General features: G+C 41.9%; 1 protein-coding gene across 7 annotated transcripts in view; it reads left to right on the forward strand.

Moving 5' to 3' along the window:
- Positions 1–13,288, forward strand: part of EEF1D (eukaryotic translation elongation factor 1 delta) — a 38,657-nt gene that overhangs the window by 5,496 nt on the left and 19,873 nt on the right. For 4 of the 7 annotated variants that reach the window (XM_073329935.1, XM_073329933.1, XM_073329934.1 and 1 more), the window contains 2 exons: positions 9,255–9,378; positions 11,464–11,535. In XM_073329935.1, coding sequence (XP_073186036.1) covers positions 9,259–9,378; positions 11,464–11,535 — 192 coding nt within the window. In that variant the 5' untranslated portion in view covers positions 9,255–9,258. Of the gene's footprint in view, positions 1–4,007; positions 5,291–9,254; positions 9,379–11,463; positions 11,536–13,288 lie in introns of those variants that run through there. The other 3 variants (XM_073329929.1, XM_073329930.1, XM_073329931.1) reach the window with 3 other exon arrangements.

Here is a 13,288-nt window from a genome sequence, read left to right on the forward strand (position 1 = left end):
ATTTAAAAACACATACAGTTGGGTTTTAGATGTATATGTACATAGTTCTATTTAGTTAGTTCTAGACTCATTAGTATTAAACAGCCACAACTTCTCAGTAAATGGTATTGTTAATAATTTCTTTTGAAAGTTAAAATATTTTCTACAAGTAGTATCCTACCTGCTATATGACTTGTTTAACTGTGCTCTCACTAGTTCTGCATCTCACTTTTCCTAACTTTATTTCTTAATGCTGTCATAGGAACTAAAAAAAAGTAAGTACTTACAGGTCAATATCTTGTCACTTCTGCTTTCTTTTTTTTTTCCAATAAAATCACTGGATTTGCATGTACTGGTGCTAGGATTTTGTTCACCTCAGTTATAAACAGGTCACTGTCAATTTAAGTTTTCTGTCTTCTAATAATAATAGAAATGACAATGTGCTTATAGGAATTTACCATTCACCAGTACAACAGTTCATTTTGGTTTCACTTCTTTGGAGAGAAAGATCTCTCATCTGGTTTTACATGAGAACACACATCCTGTAATAGTAATAGAGTTCTAAGTACCCTTATTAAATACATAATGCACAGGTACCCCCATATATGCACATCACAATGACTGCTATTCATTGATTAATCAGAGAGGTCATTTGAGGTGTTGCAAGAAACTGTCACTAATTATGTTAAACTGGATTTAAGTAATCTCCCATTTTATCTGCTATGTAGTTGCTTTCTTATAGAATCATAGAATATCAGGGTTGGAAGGGACCTCAGGAGGTCATCTAGTCCAACCCCCTGACCAATCCCCAATTTTTGCCCCAGATCTCTAAATGGCCCCCTCAAGGATTGAACTCATAACCCTGGGTTTAGCAGGCCAATGCTCAAACCACTGAGCTATCCCTCCCCCCTAATGTCAGACCTCAATTATAGTAATGCAGACTAAATGTTAAACATGTAATAGCAGAATATTAAGAGCGAAGACTATCTCCCCTCTTCTCTGAAGTAGTTGAGAATTGTAACCAGAAGGTGACCTTTAGATGCAGAGCAAGCACTTTCCTGCCACGGATTTACCGGATACAATCACATGTGACTTTTTAAATGGAAGGCTTTATCTGTTCACTTCCAGCCTATATTTTGTTCTTGGTATGATTTAAGAAAACCCAATCCAATGAGCAACCCCCTTCTGTTAATCTAAAACACCTCGTACAAATCGTGATACCCGAAGTTCCCACTTCAGTGTCCTTATTGAGCTATTGCAGTCAATACGTTAAAAGTTCAGGTTTATAGACATAACTGTCCTATCCATCTTAGGCGCATGCTGATCTGAGTAAGCATGCACTTTCCCTGCACTTTCACATTTTGTACACTTAAGATGATCAAAACTAGGTGAACAGTATAATAAAATTATACAACCCTTGCAACATTGTAGTTTAATTTTGAATAACACGATGAAGTGAGCTCTAGCTCACAAAAGCTTATGCTCAAATAAATTTGTTAGTTTCTAAGGTGCCACAAGTCCTCCTTTTCTTTTTGCGATTACAGACTAACACGGCTGCTACTCTGAAACGTGTTTTAAGTAATCACTGGCTGTGAAAAGTCCTAATCCTATTCCTTCTTCAGTCCTAATCCTTTTCAGTATCATCATCCCTTTTCCTTCTCCACCTACTGCTCAATAACCCAAATTCAGGTTATTTCTTCCTCTGTGGAGGATGCTATTTTTCTGTGGATACACTGGAAGGAAGCTCCTGTGCGAAACAGTTCCTCAGTGTAAATGGCCAAACACTCCATTCCCTTTAAAAGATTTCTTGTAGTAGGTATTGCTAGTCAACATTTGTCTTGTGGGGTAGAGACTGCTCCCTTTTTCTCTGAGTACAAAGGTTAACATGTACAATATTTCTAAGTCAGAAATCTGACACTAAAATAAGTGTGGGGCTACCATGCTTTTACAATGAAAGAGTGAAATGTGGTCATCTTTACATTCTAGAGTACTTTGTGCACCTGATTAACATTTTAGTCATTTTTATGCAACTAGCATGTGTTCTGACTTTAACCTATAATCTGATGTCATCATTGCCTGCTTGGTCACAATGCCAAGGAAGCTGTGACAGCATGGCTTATCCTGAGGGCCAGATCATAGAGTTGCTGCTTTATCCCCACATTGACACGCACTCAATGGGGCGCTTTGACTTTGAAAGTAATAAGTAGGATTAATTCTCTCTATCTTGGAAACTGGTGGCTTACTGTAATAAGAAGTGTTTTATTAATGTCCATAGGGTAAAGCAGAGTTTCCAGTTTCAATATTTTAATCAAGAGAAATATATTGTTTGTTTCAGTTGGACAAGAGTTGTTCGGTGTCTTCTGTAGCTGATGAAAAGTATCAGTTTTTATTTGTAAGCAAAAAAAAAAGGGTTCCCCTTAGAAATTGTGATTTTAATACTGTATTTAGATTATAGATTTTTAAAAAATATCTTAATGTAAAAATTCCCAAAATAATAAGTGTAAGTTTAAAATGGCAAAGGCACTTACATTTGAAAATACTTTCCCCTTTACTTGTCTGCCAAGTCCTGAGATACAAATTTCTGATTTTTTTTCCCAACTGTTGGTATCGCCATCTGTACCAATGGAATGTTGGAAAATGTTCAGTTTTAAATGATTCTGATTTGATCACCTATTGCAGAGTGACATAGAATCTTGAAACTGAGACGCGCAGGTAAGCAAAAAACTGCAGCTACTTAGTTTTCAATCGGATTTGTGCACTTACTCTTTTATTATCTTGAAACTTGGTAGCTAACCATTACCTGGATTTCTGAGCACTGCTGTAAATCTTGCAGTTAGGAGAAAATATCTCCAATGTCATGTTTGATAATTTTGATATACTGGAAGCTAAATTTGACTTCATAGTGGATTATAAACAATATTTAAAGCACAAGACTCTCACTCCAAACAAATGCAACATTTGTTCCACTTCCTTTGTATGGCATATTTCAGTTGATTTAAATGTGAAACGATAGCATTTAACAAAGTCTAGCTTAAAATTATAGGTAGATCTTTCTAAAACTGCTGTATTTAAAATAAGCTTGTCACATATAATGAAGGTTAATATATATGAACCCTGAGATACCCTCTTAAAATCTATTGTCCTTTCCATTTGGCAGGAATTGGTTTTTAACTGAAATCCAATGAGTGTCAAAGTTTGTTGGCTCAAAATATATTTGAGATATTCATGGTTTCCAAGAAAGCCAGGAGCCCATTACTAACACATAACCTTACTCCAACCTAATAATGGGTGCACATTACTTCAGTTAAACGAAGCCAAATTCATTTTCAAGAGCGTATTTTATGAAAAAATGCGTAAGCATCCCTTATCTCAGCTAACTTTGTGCAGCTCTGGGAATAGTTTCCTTTGCTCTCTCTGCTGGTTTTATAGCAGTGAAGTACAATACAGCATGTCCTATATTGGCAGTGGCTACAAAAGATTTTCGTGAGTAGGGAATTTTTTTTTTAAACAAGTTTTCCAAAAATACCGGTTTAAGGATATCTAGTTAGCACATTGTTGGTGTTTAACAGACGATGATTTGGAAAATCCCTCCACTATACCATAAAACTTTGAAAAGGATTCAAGTTTGGCCTACACTACTGACAGCTGTACCTTACAGTGTAAAATGTGAACTACATGTAGAGTCCTGTGGCTTTAGTTTTTGAGGACTTAATACAGGTATGACCAGAGGAAATGTGAACGTGGAAGCAGATAACTTAATTAAAAAGGTGCTTTACAGAGAAATAGATCAATTTTGAACTTGCATTAAACATGTGGACAATTTAATGCCTTCTCACTGAAATGTGTAAACAATTAAATAGAAATTGAATTAAACGCCCAAAGCACCATTTCTTAATATATTAATCATGATTGAGTGGTGGGTTTTTATATAATCTTTGCAATGCTTAAGATATGGCTAAAATCTAATGTATGCCATTGGCTTCTTTAGTTATGTTGCAACTACATTACTGTGCTTATCTTTTAATGCTGCCACTATTTGGAAGATGAGGACAAGGAAGCTCCCGTATTCACTAGAAAAGGTCTGGTTGGACAAGCACCTTTATGATGAAGCAGAGAGGCTCCATTATGAAAGAGAAGCCACGTTGGCAGCCTCAGCCTCTGAAAAGTGCCAAGAGATGGAGGCAATGAACAGCCCCGATGATCCTGTCGAGGGCGACTTGAAAGACGTGAAAAGAGTGAGAAATGGAAAGAAGCAAAAGAAAAGGAAGCGCTCTCCAAAAACCAAGAGTTTGGTCTCCAAGGTAGATTTCGTCCTGACTGGTTTATTAGCTGATCGCGTGTGGTTTGACAAACCTTTCTTCGATCACGCTGAAAACATGTTCAGAAAGAAACTTGCAGATGACCTGACCCAGAAGGCCCCTGAGACTGAACTGGTTGCTGAGCAGCCAGCATTAGTGTCCTGGTCAGAAGAAGCTGTCCCAGGTGTTCATAAGCCAAGGAAGAACCTAGCAGTCTTGCACTGCACCCATGCAAGTCTGATTGCTTGTCACCATGTCATCCAGAATGTCTGGGTCAACAAGTTCAACTTCGATGATGCAGAGAAGGTGTTTGTTGAAAGGTCTCAATCTTTTGTTCATCCACACTTCCTCGATCTTCCATCGGTACAATGGAACAGTGACTATGGTGATGTTGATCAACAAACTCCAGATGAAGGGTATATAACAGCTCTACCTACTCCTGCAACCCCTGCTACACCACACCTGTCAACAGATGATGTGGTTCATTCTGGTGCGTCTTTCATTACCAGTTTGCCCAGTCCTGCACACCAGACAATAAATGGCAAGCCTCAGATATTGAGCTTGCAGGCATTGATCTCGGAGGTGTGGCTGGAGAAACCTATTTATGATGATGCTGAGAAATGTTTCTACGAGAACATGACTGATGGGCAGCCCCCAGGGAAGGTGAAGCCACAAGAGCGCAGCCGCCCAGAAGCCTCGAAGAGCAGCCGAAAGGACAAGAAGGGCCACAGTCCCGGGAAACGAATGAATTCCCGACATGTGGAGTTCACCACCAACCCTTCCCTTTCTAAAGATGCCGAGCACCCTCCACCTACCTGGTATTTCCTGCACAAGGACAATGAGCCTTTGTGGCTTAGTAAACCCACATACGACAGTGCTGAATCACGATACTATGCATCTGAGGCCCTGAAAATGTCGAGCAGACAAGATAATGCAAGGGTTCCAGAACTCACGCTAGCAAAACAGTCTCGACCTGCTTCTCGTGCTGCAAGCGTTCCCGCATCAGAAACTAAGTAGGAAAAGCTTATTCTGGGGTAACACTCAAACTCGAAAAATTGATGTTTCAGGATTGAGCTGAAATAATTTGCGTATGTAGAAGGCAAACTCCCTGTGGGTCTTTAGTGCCAAACACAACACTGGCACTATAGACGTAACCTCCAATCATTGAGCCGAAGGTCCTGTTTAACCTTAATCAGGCTTCGCTTTACCACCAGGGTTATTGGAGGGCCCTCTTTTTTAAGGTAGTTCACTGTTACGATGAGTTGTAATTAATTCTCAAACACCCCGGGACATCGGAAGTTAAGTTGTTGTCATTTTATAGCTGGAGCCAGGCAAGTTAGATAATTTGCTCAAGATCACAGAGAACTGAAGTCAAAGAAGGGGTTAGAACTCTTGACTTGGGAGTTCTGACTCCCAGTCCTGTGCTCAGGCCACCCATTTCTTGCACAGAGCCTTTAATCCCAAAGTGCTTTACCGGCAGAAAGGTGGAGGGGATGACCCTATCGTCTTGAGCATTGCTTTGGGGGTGGCACAGGTGACTTAGCCCCTCATCATTCTGAGGTTCATAAACTGAGTTTTAGGCAGGTTTAGCAGTAGCCTTTTTTGTGTGGATTAGATCTTTAGGATGGATATCGTGTTTGCAGTGCATGAGTATTAAAGATCCCGTTGCATCCTTCACAAGAGAAGGAATTTGTTCCAGTGGCTTTGACCAACATTTCCCTAGAATTTGCTGTATGTAGGTTTTCCACTGGCTTCCCCTGAGAAATGGATGCTTTTTTGTGGCACTGTGTGTATTCAGTTTGTAGAGGAGCTTTGGGATCCTTTGGGATGAAAGGTGCCATTTGACTGTAAAAGAGGCTCAAAGTTTCAATTTGGAGACCGCAGGTGCCTCCTCTGAACAATTGAGGGAAGCTAGTTTTACTAATCTGATAAACCATTTTGTCTAAAAGTGGGTGTTTAATCTGGGCGTGTAAGGGCAGGTGAACTAGATTATAACAAATCCAATGAACAAACATTGGAGCTGGGAAGGGAGATGAATTTTTAAAATGCAGAAAATATCCGTAGTTATTGGCCCTGTGATTAGTCTAATTAGAACAGTCTAATTTTGTTTCAAGGCTGGAAATATTTGAAAGCTGCCTGTCTTGGGTGAGTATAGAACAGCATTTTTGTTCCACTGTACATGAAACAATGCAGCTTGTATTTTCATTTTACATAATTGCATTCTACTTGCTGAACCCAAAACTTTTCTACCGTTCAGAGGCCACATTACCTTCTGAGCTGTAGCTCTTCTGTGGGTTTGTTTAAAGGCCAGTACTTAAGTGCTGCTTTGTAGCCCAGCAGTGGGAATTAGATTAACCTCAATAAATTCACAGAGAATAGGTCTGTCTTTCTCCTCCCTTTGAGGAGACACTTGTAATCCCTTGAGTTTGAATTGCATTCTCTGTGGCCAGATGGAGGAAGGAGAATCTGTACCACACACACTCCCCATGAAATGAAGATTGTGTCAGTACAACATGTACAGTGTGTGGTGGATATGTCCTGTGCATAATTAGGATTGTGTGTGGTAAACTGGCTGCATGTAGCCTTGTGTATATGGACAGCATTTCTGGCAGTCACTTGCAGGAATGATGTGAACATTGGGAAGGGGTTACAGAATTTGGAGAGGGTTTTGTAGCAGTCTCTCTTGATCCTTCTCTGCTTTTCTGAATGGGTTGGTGTTGGTACTGAGATGTTTTTACAACTGTACAGTACAAAGCATTACTTGGTCAACCAGTGTTGCGATCTGGAGGTGTGTTTTGGAGGATTTGTAGGGCTTGCAAAGGTCTAGGCTGGTTCATGAAGTTATGGTCCTTGTCTTAGGGCATTTGAGTGGTGTAAACTTTTCCTAAAAGATGTTTAAATGCCCTTTACATAAGCTGATATTCCTTAGTTGCTATGTTCCTGCTTACGCGTCTCATAACAGGGCTTTGTCATTGCTGTTACTTCACTGAGATGCTCCTTTCTTGTCTCCTCTTACCCCTCAAACTGACCTTTTGTCCTGAGCTCCTGTACTGTGCCCTTGCTTTGAAATAACTGTATGTCCTCCATGTTAGGTTCTTGTAATAGCCCTATCCCCCAATACAGCATGAAGTTAAATAGTCTTTGGAAGCTATTTAACTGCATACTCATGTTAAGTTAACCCCTTTGCCTCTGAATTCATTGTTACCACTTACAAAGTAATAGGTTGACCTACTTTCGTAGCCATTTTAGAACCCCTATGCATTTTAGAACATCCCCCTTATCCCACACATGGAGTGGAATCTCATGATTTCTGACTAACACAATGCACAATGGGAAGGATATCTCCCCAATAGTGTAACAGTTTAATTTCTAAATGACTACAGGGTCTTCTGAAAATACAGCCCTGCAGGTCCAACTTCGACCCCTCTATATGCCATCTTCTGTGGTTCTTGACTTGAAAGGAGACACTATTTTAGTATCTCTTGTTTGTTTGTTTGTCATGCCATGTACTATTCAGGAGTTATCTAGGAAGACTGGGTAATCTGGTTCTGCCGCACACTCAGTGATACATTGCCCATCTAGAGGGTCCGAACTGCGCTAGCATTAACCATGTAAAATAATCTACTCCTGGGGGCATTCTGTGCCAAAAAATTATGCACACAATATTTTAAAATTGTCAAAATAACTCTGTACATAATCATGCCAGTTTCAATTATTTTGGTAGTTTATTTCAAAATATGTCAGCAAGCATATTTATAACAATATGGACACACAAAAATTCCCCCAGGAGAAAAGCATTAAAGAAATCGCTATGACACCCCACTTCCTGTTTCTGTGCCCCCTTCCCCTCCACACCCAGAACATGGCCGTGGGGGGCAGACACCCACAGCTCCCTCCTCCCCCCCCCCAGAGCCCAGCTGCAGAGCCCCCCGCCCATCCAATACACCCGCACCCCTCCCAGAGCCCAGTTGCGGGGGCCCCCCTTTGCCCAGACACCCAACCCCCCCCCCCCAAAAAAAAAAATAAAAAACCAAACAAACCTGGGGATCCAAAGGGAGAAACATCCTGATGCTTGGTACCAGGCTTGCACAGAGTTTCCTGCGTGCCACCCTCTCCTTCCCTCAGGGCATGCTGGGAACTGAGGCTTCCAGGAATCCTCTAGCTCCTTCTCCACCCAGCAGTGTCTTCTATGTGCAAGCTGGGCTCTGCTGAGTCCAGTGGCCCCTAGTGGTGACTGGCAACAATCCAGCCCATTTCTGTGGGGTAAAGGAAATTCTGCACGCACACTGTTAATTTCTGCAAAATTCTGCATTGCGCAGTGGCACAGAATTCCCCCAGGAGTAAAGATAGCCTGGTTGGAGCAGAACAGTTCTGATACAGGTGTGGGCAGGGCTAGAACCATGTGCTCAACTTGCTCCTGTTTGAACACTGCTTCTTAACATAGATGTAATGTGGCTAAAACACTGTCCTCCACTCTGTGTTGTGTTACAAGCTATGTTAAGGAACTTAGTACTTTTAGTTACTAAGGCTGGCTAGGCATATTTAAAAAAAAAAAAAAGTCTCCGTACATGAGCCAAAAGTTTTGCGATTCTGTCCAGTTTTTAAAGCTATTGTATTAATTGACCTGTGTGGATTTTTAGGTGTCTTGACATTTTGATCTATATATCCTGGTGGAGTTAGCATTTACAGAGGGGAAGGTGCAGACTGTCCAACATTTACAGCTCCCACTTCATGCTGTGTTGCTAAATACAGGTCAGATCAGGCAGGCAGGTGGGTGGATGATTAGAATGCCCTGCTTTCTTAATAGGATCCCATTTACTTGAAGCTTTTCACCAGAGAGGAAGAAAGATAAAGGGCAGAAAGCTACAATGTAGTCCTGTAGGGTGGGGGGGAATAAGTGCTATTGCTGATGAACCTGATACAAGCAATTAATCTTAAATGTTCCTAGGTGCTCATAATGTCTCTTCTTATTTGCAGAAAAATGGCAGCTGAATTCCTTATGCATGAGAAGATCTGGTTTGATAAATTCAAGTATGACGATGCTGAGAAGAGATACTATGAACAGATGAATGGGCCAGTTGCCAGTCCTTCGTGCCAACAGGTAATACATATCCTCAAGTAGTAAGGAAGTGGTTTTTGCCGTGTCCTACAGTCTAAGGAGCTCCCAGTACTGATAGCAGGTGAAAGAATGACCCTTCTCACCTGTATGTAGTTAAGGTCTGGTAGTAATTCTCCTATTCTGGAGACCAATTTGTAAGAGATCCTCTCTTGGACTATCAGGTCCTGTCACCAAATTCCCTGTTTGGTTTTCAAAATGTTTCATTGTGGGGACCACAAAGAATTGCTTCAAACCCCTCCAGTGTTCCACAGGCTATAGTTTGAGAACCACAGTGTTCAAAATATAGGGTGTATCTGAAGCTGATTTGCCCGTGTACAAGATGAGGTTCAGCTGTGTGAATGCGGGGAACACTGGGTTATAGCTTACCTGGTCTTTTCTTAATCCTTCGGGTTACTTGCGCCCTACCTGCAGCAGGGCCACAAATAGGGTCTGTGACCTATCTGTGAGTAATTTTCTATCCCATTCACAAGCTCTGAGAACAAATGTTGAGGTAATAGGGGAGGGTGGGAAGTTATGCTCGGGACTGACCTACCTGAGCTATTACAATATCTAGCAATTCCCTGTTTTCCCAGGGAGCCAGTGTTCAGGAGTGTCCAAGCTGCTTTTTTGCCAGGCACATCCTGGAGACCGAGTGCCTGATGGGAATAGAGTGGTGCTAACACTCCAGAGAGATTGTGACCCACATTCCCTTTCTGGCTTTGCTGTAAAGTTAACAGGCGGGAATGCTGCAAATATTACTTGTCTGCACCAGAGCAGTGGTGGCTATGCTGGGGGAAGAGAAGGGAAAGCAAACTCCAGTTCCAGCATAAAGTACTCAGGGTGGCTCACACTTCCGTTCCTGAGGCATCTGCACCCCCACAACTGGAGTAAGATTGTCGGGAGCAGTGATGCTCCCTTCCTAAAATGTAAAGGACGGTTAACTGCATATGCATTTAATTTCATAGAAAGCGGCTTGAAAACTTAAATGGCTGTTTTGTGAGTGGCAGGGCCAAGCTTTTAAACAAAGGTCAATGCTTTAGTAGCTTCTAGGCATGTTCTGCTGAATTTCTGCTGGCTATGCTACCATAGCGGTAGCACAAAGCTCTGTACAACATTTATTTGAAGGGCAGATGTTCCTACAGTAGGTCTAAAAAATTGGAAGTTTTAAGTAAAACATTAAAGCAGATTCTAAAGCACAACTGTGCTCTGTGTAGTAGAAAGGGGAATAATTAGAATATCACATGACACACAAAGAACTTTCAGTGAAGAAGGAAATTTTACCTGCCAGAAGTGGCCTGAAACTCAACTGACTGAAACTCTTGGAGCTGTTTATTACAACACTCCCTTCCTAGTAAGGAAGTCTTCAGTAAACTTTTTTTAATTTGCATCAAATTGGGAAGTGCCATGCTAGTGTGGGATTATTTGGGGCTGACTGGTGCCCAATGTGAAATGAGTTTTGGTGCTCAGTCCAGTTTCCAGTGGACAGGAGTCTGTGTCACAGAAATCTCCGCTATAATTGGTGCTCTTGTTGGTAGTCTCAGAGAGCCAAGGAATACTTCGACCCTGGAAACTGAACTCTCGCCCCAGGAGGTGGACCCTCCAGTTTGGGGATGTGGCACCCAAATGTGGAAAAGCTATTCAAAGAGTGGGTGTAGCCCAGGCTGTGGCAGTGCTAGAAGGTTTCAGTCTGCAGGACTCTGCCGCTTCACACCAGCATGAAATTCACACACAATCTTTTAAGGAAATTAGCTGCCTAACCAGAGCTCCAGGGGCGCTCTAATGTGATCCTGATAACCTGCCTGAGCGATAGCTATGCCAGCCTGTCAGCGTACCAGAGTGGGGAGAAGCAAAACATTGAGGTCTCAAAACTCTGCAACTGGACACTGTTCTGGAGGCATAGCATGACATGACCAATACTAAGCTGCAGTCATTGTACTCCGTGTCTCCAACTGATGCTTCTTGAAAACCTGCTTCCAATACTCACTCAATCATTGCTAAAAAATCCAGTCTTCTCCCTCTTAGCTGCCCACAGCAATTTCTCATGTCTCATTTTACAAAACATCTTGGTTCTTTCTGCGCTGTTTGCAGGAGAACGGAGCCAGCACGATCCTACGCGACATTGCCAGAGCCAGGGAGAATATCCAGAAATCGCTGGCCGGAGTGAGTACCCAAGCTCTCTCACCAGCTGGCTACCTGCAGTCCATTTTTAGCTATGGCGCATCTCACAGATCTCCTCCACTATGACTGATTCCATAGATTGTGGGGCGGCTTATTTTAAGTTAGAGGAGACTGACAAGGTGTGCAGTGCTGTGTACCACCGGACTAGCTCCATTTTATCAAGAACACCCGATATTACCAGAAATGCATGCTGTGTAACTGCTTACCTTAGCACAATGACTTTAAAATTAAAGGCCAATTGCACTGGGGCTAAAATTCAGTGGTGTCTTCAGGAGCTATGCATTTCTTACTTTTTCTCCCAGTGGAATGTTTGAGTTGGTTCCAACAATCTTAACTAACACACAACCAATTTAACCATAGTTAAAATACCCCTGCTGAGCAGCACAGGGACAGCACGTATCTGTCAGCAGGGGCATGTTTGTATACCGGGGTACACTGAACTACCACCTTCGCTTTCCTGTTGGCTTTCAGTTAGGGTATGTGCAAAGAAATGGCATCTTCCATCTACTGTTTCTAGGGTACTCGGCTTGGCTACTAGTTTTAACTCTGAACACTACTACAGTAGCTTGGTCATATCCCTTGCTGGAGCTTTTATTGCTACTGATCCATAATCAGTTTGTCACAAAGCTGGCTGTTTTAATCACTGTGATGGTTCAGAAAGGAATTTAGCTCCTGTATTAAGAGGTGTTGTGCTGACTTATTGAGGGGAGGAAGGATAGTGACCAGGATACTAATCCAAGATATCCCTCCTGTTTTCTCATCTGTAAAATGGAGGTAATCGTGTCAACTACTCACAGGAAGGTTGTGAGGCCAAATCAATATTTGTAAAACATTGAGATCCTCAGATGGAAGATGCATAACAAGTGCAAAACTAGAACTATTAGGTGTCTGGTCCTATGTACTGATGGCCCAGTAATGCCTCCTGAGGAAGGAACCTAGCTATTGACTTGGACTTCAAAATATGCCTGTTATAAGATGAGTAGTGACCCAGATATCTTGGGTAGATAAACAGGAATGAATGGAACTGCTTTTCCCTGGGTCCTCTCATTGGGCCTGCAGTTTTTGTTGTGTCAAGTTCAGCTGTATAGTTCTGTGTTAGAATAACTGAGATCACTTGCAGGAGTAAAGCTGCTCAACGCAGAATTGGTCACTTGGAATTTGATGCAAGAACAGCAGGCAGACTGGGAGAAGAAACAAGAGAAAAGGATTAGATTTGCTTTCTAAATTGGTCCTGAAAACAGGTCATAGGTTTTGGAAGTGAAGAGGGGAAACAACTGATGTTCTAAAAACCTACTCAGGAGGGCAGTGCTGGGAGTAAATCGTTGGATCGTTGATTGATGTGCTGCTGCTGACTGCTTTTCTTGTGATGCTGCAGTTGCTAACGGCATGGGCAAGCTGGGAAATCTGCATTGAAATAACCTGCAAATTTATAATCTTCCACAATCTGCTTGGGTTTTCACTATAAATCTTTATTCAAGTCTTCCATCTTAGATTTAAGGTCTAAACATCCTGGACTATGGAGAGTTCAGCCAACAATCAAAGACAAGCTTTTCAGATAGTAATAGAAAGTGGAATGGACTTTGAAAGTGCTTCCTAATGGAGATCAGGCTCAATGTTGATTGTAAATCCTTTTTTCTCTCTTTTCCTCCATGCCCCCAGCTTGTAATAAGAACAAGGGCCTGGTGAGAGTGGGCGGGGAGGGGAGAGAAGGGGGAATCTTGAATCCAAAGCTGCC

Source organism: Lepidochelys kempii, chromosome 2 (assembly GCF_965140265.1).
Source record: "Lepidochelys kempii isolate rLepKem1 chromosome 2, rLepKem1.hap2, whole genome shotgun sequence".
NCBI lineage: Eukaryota > Metazoa > Chordata > Testudines > Cheloniidae > Lepidochelys > Lepidochelys kempii.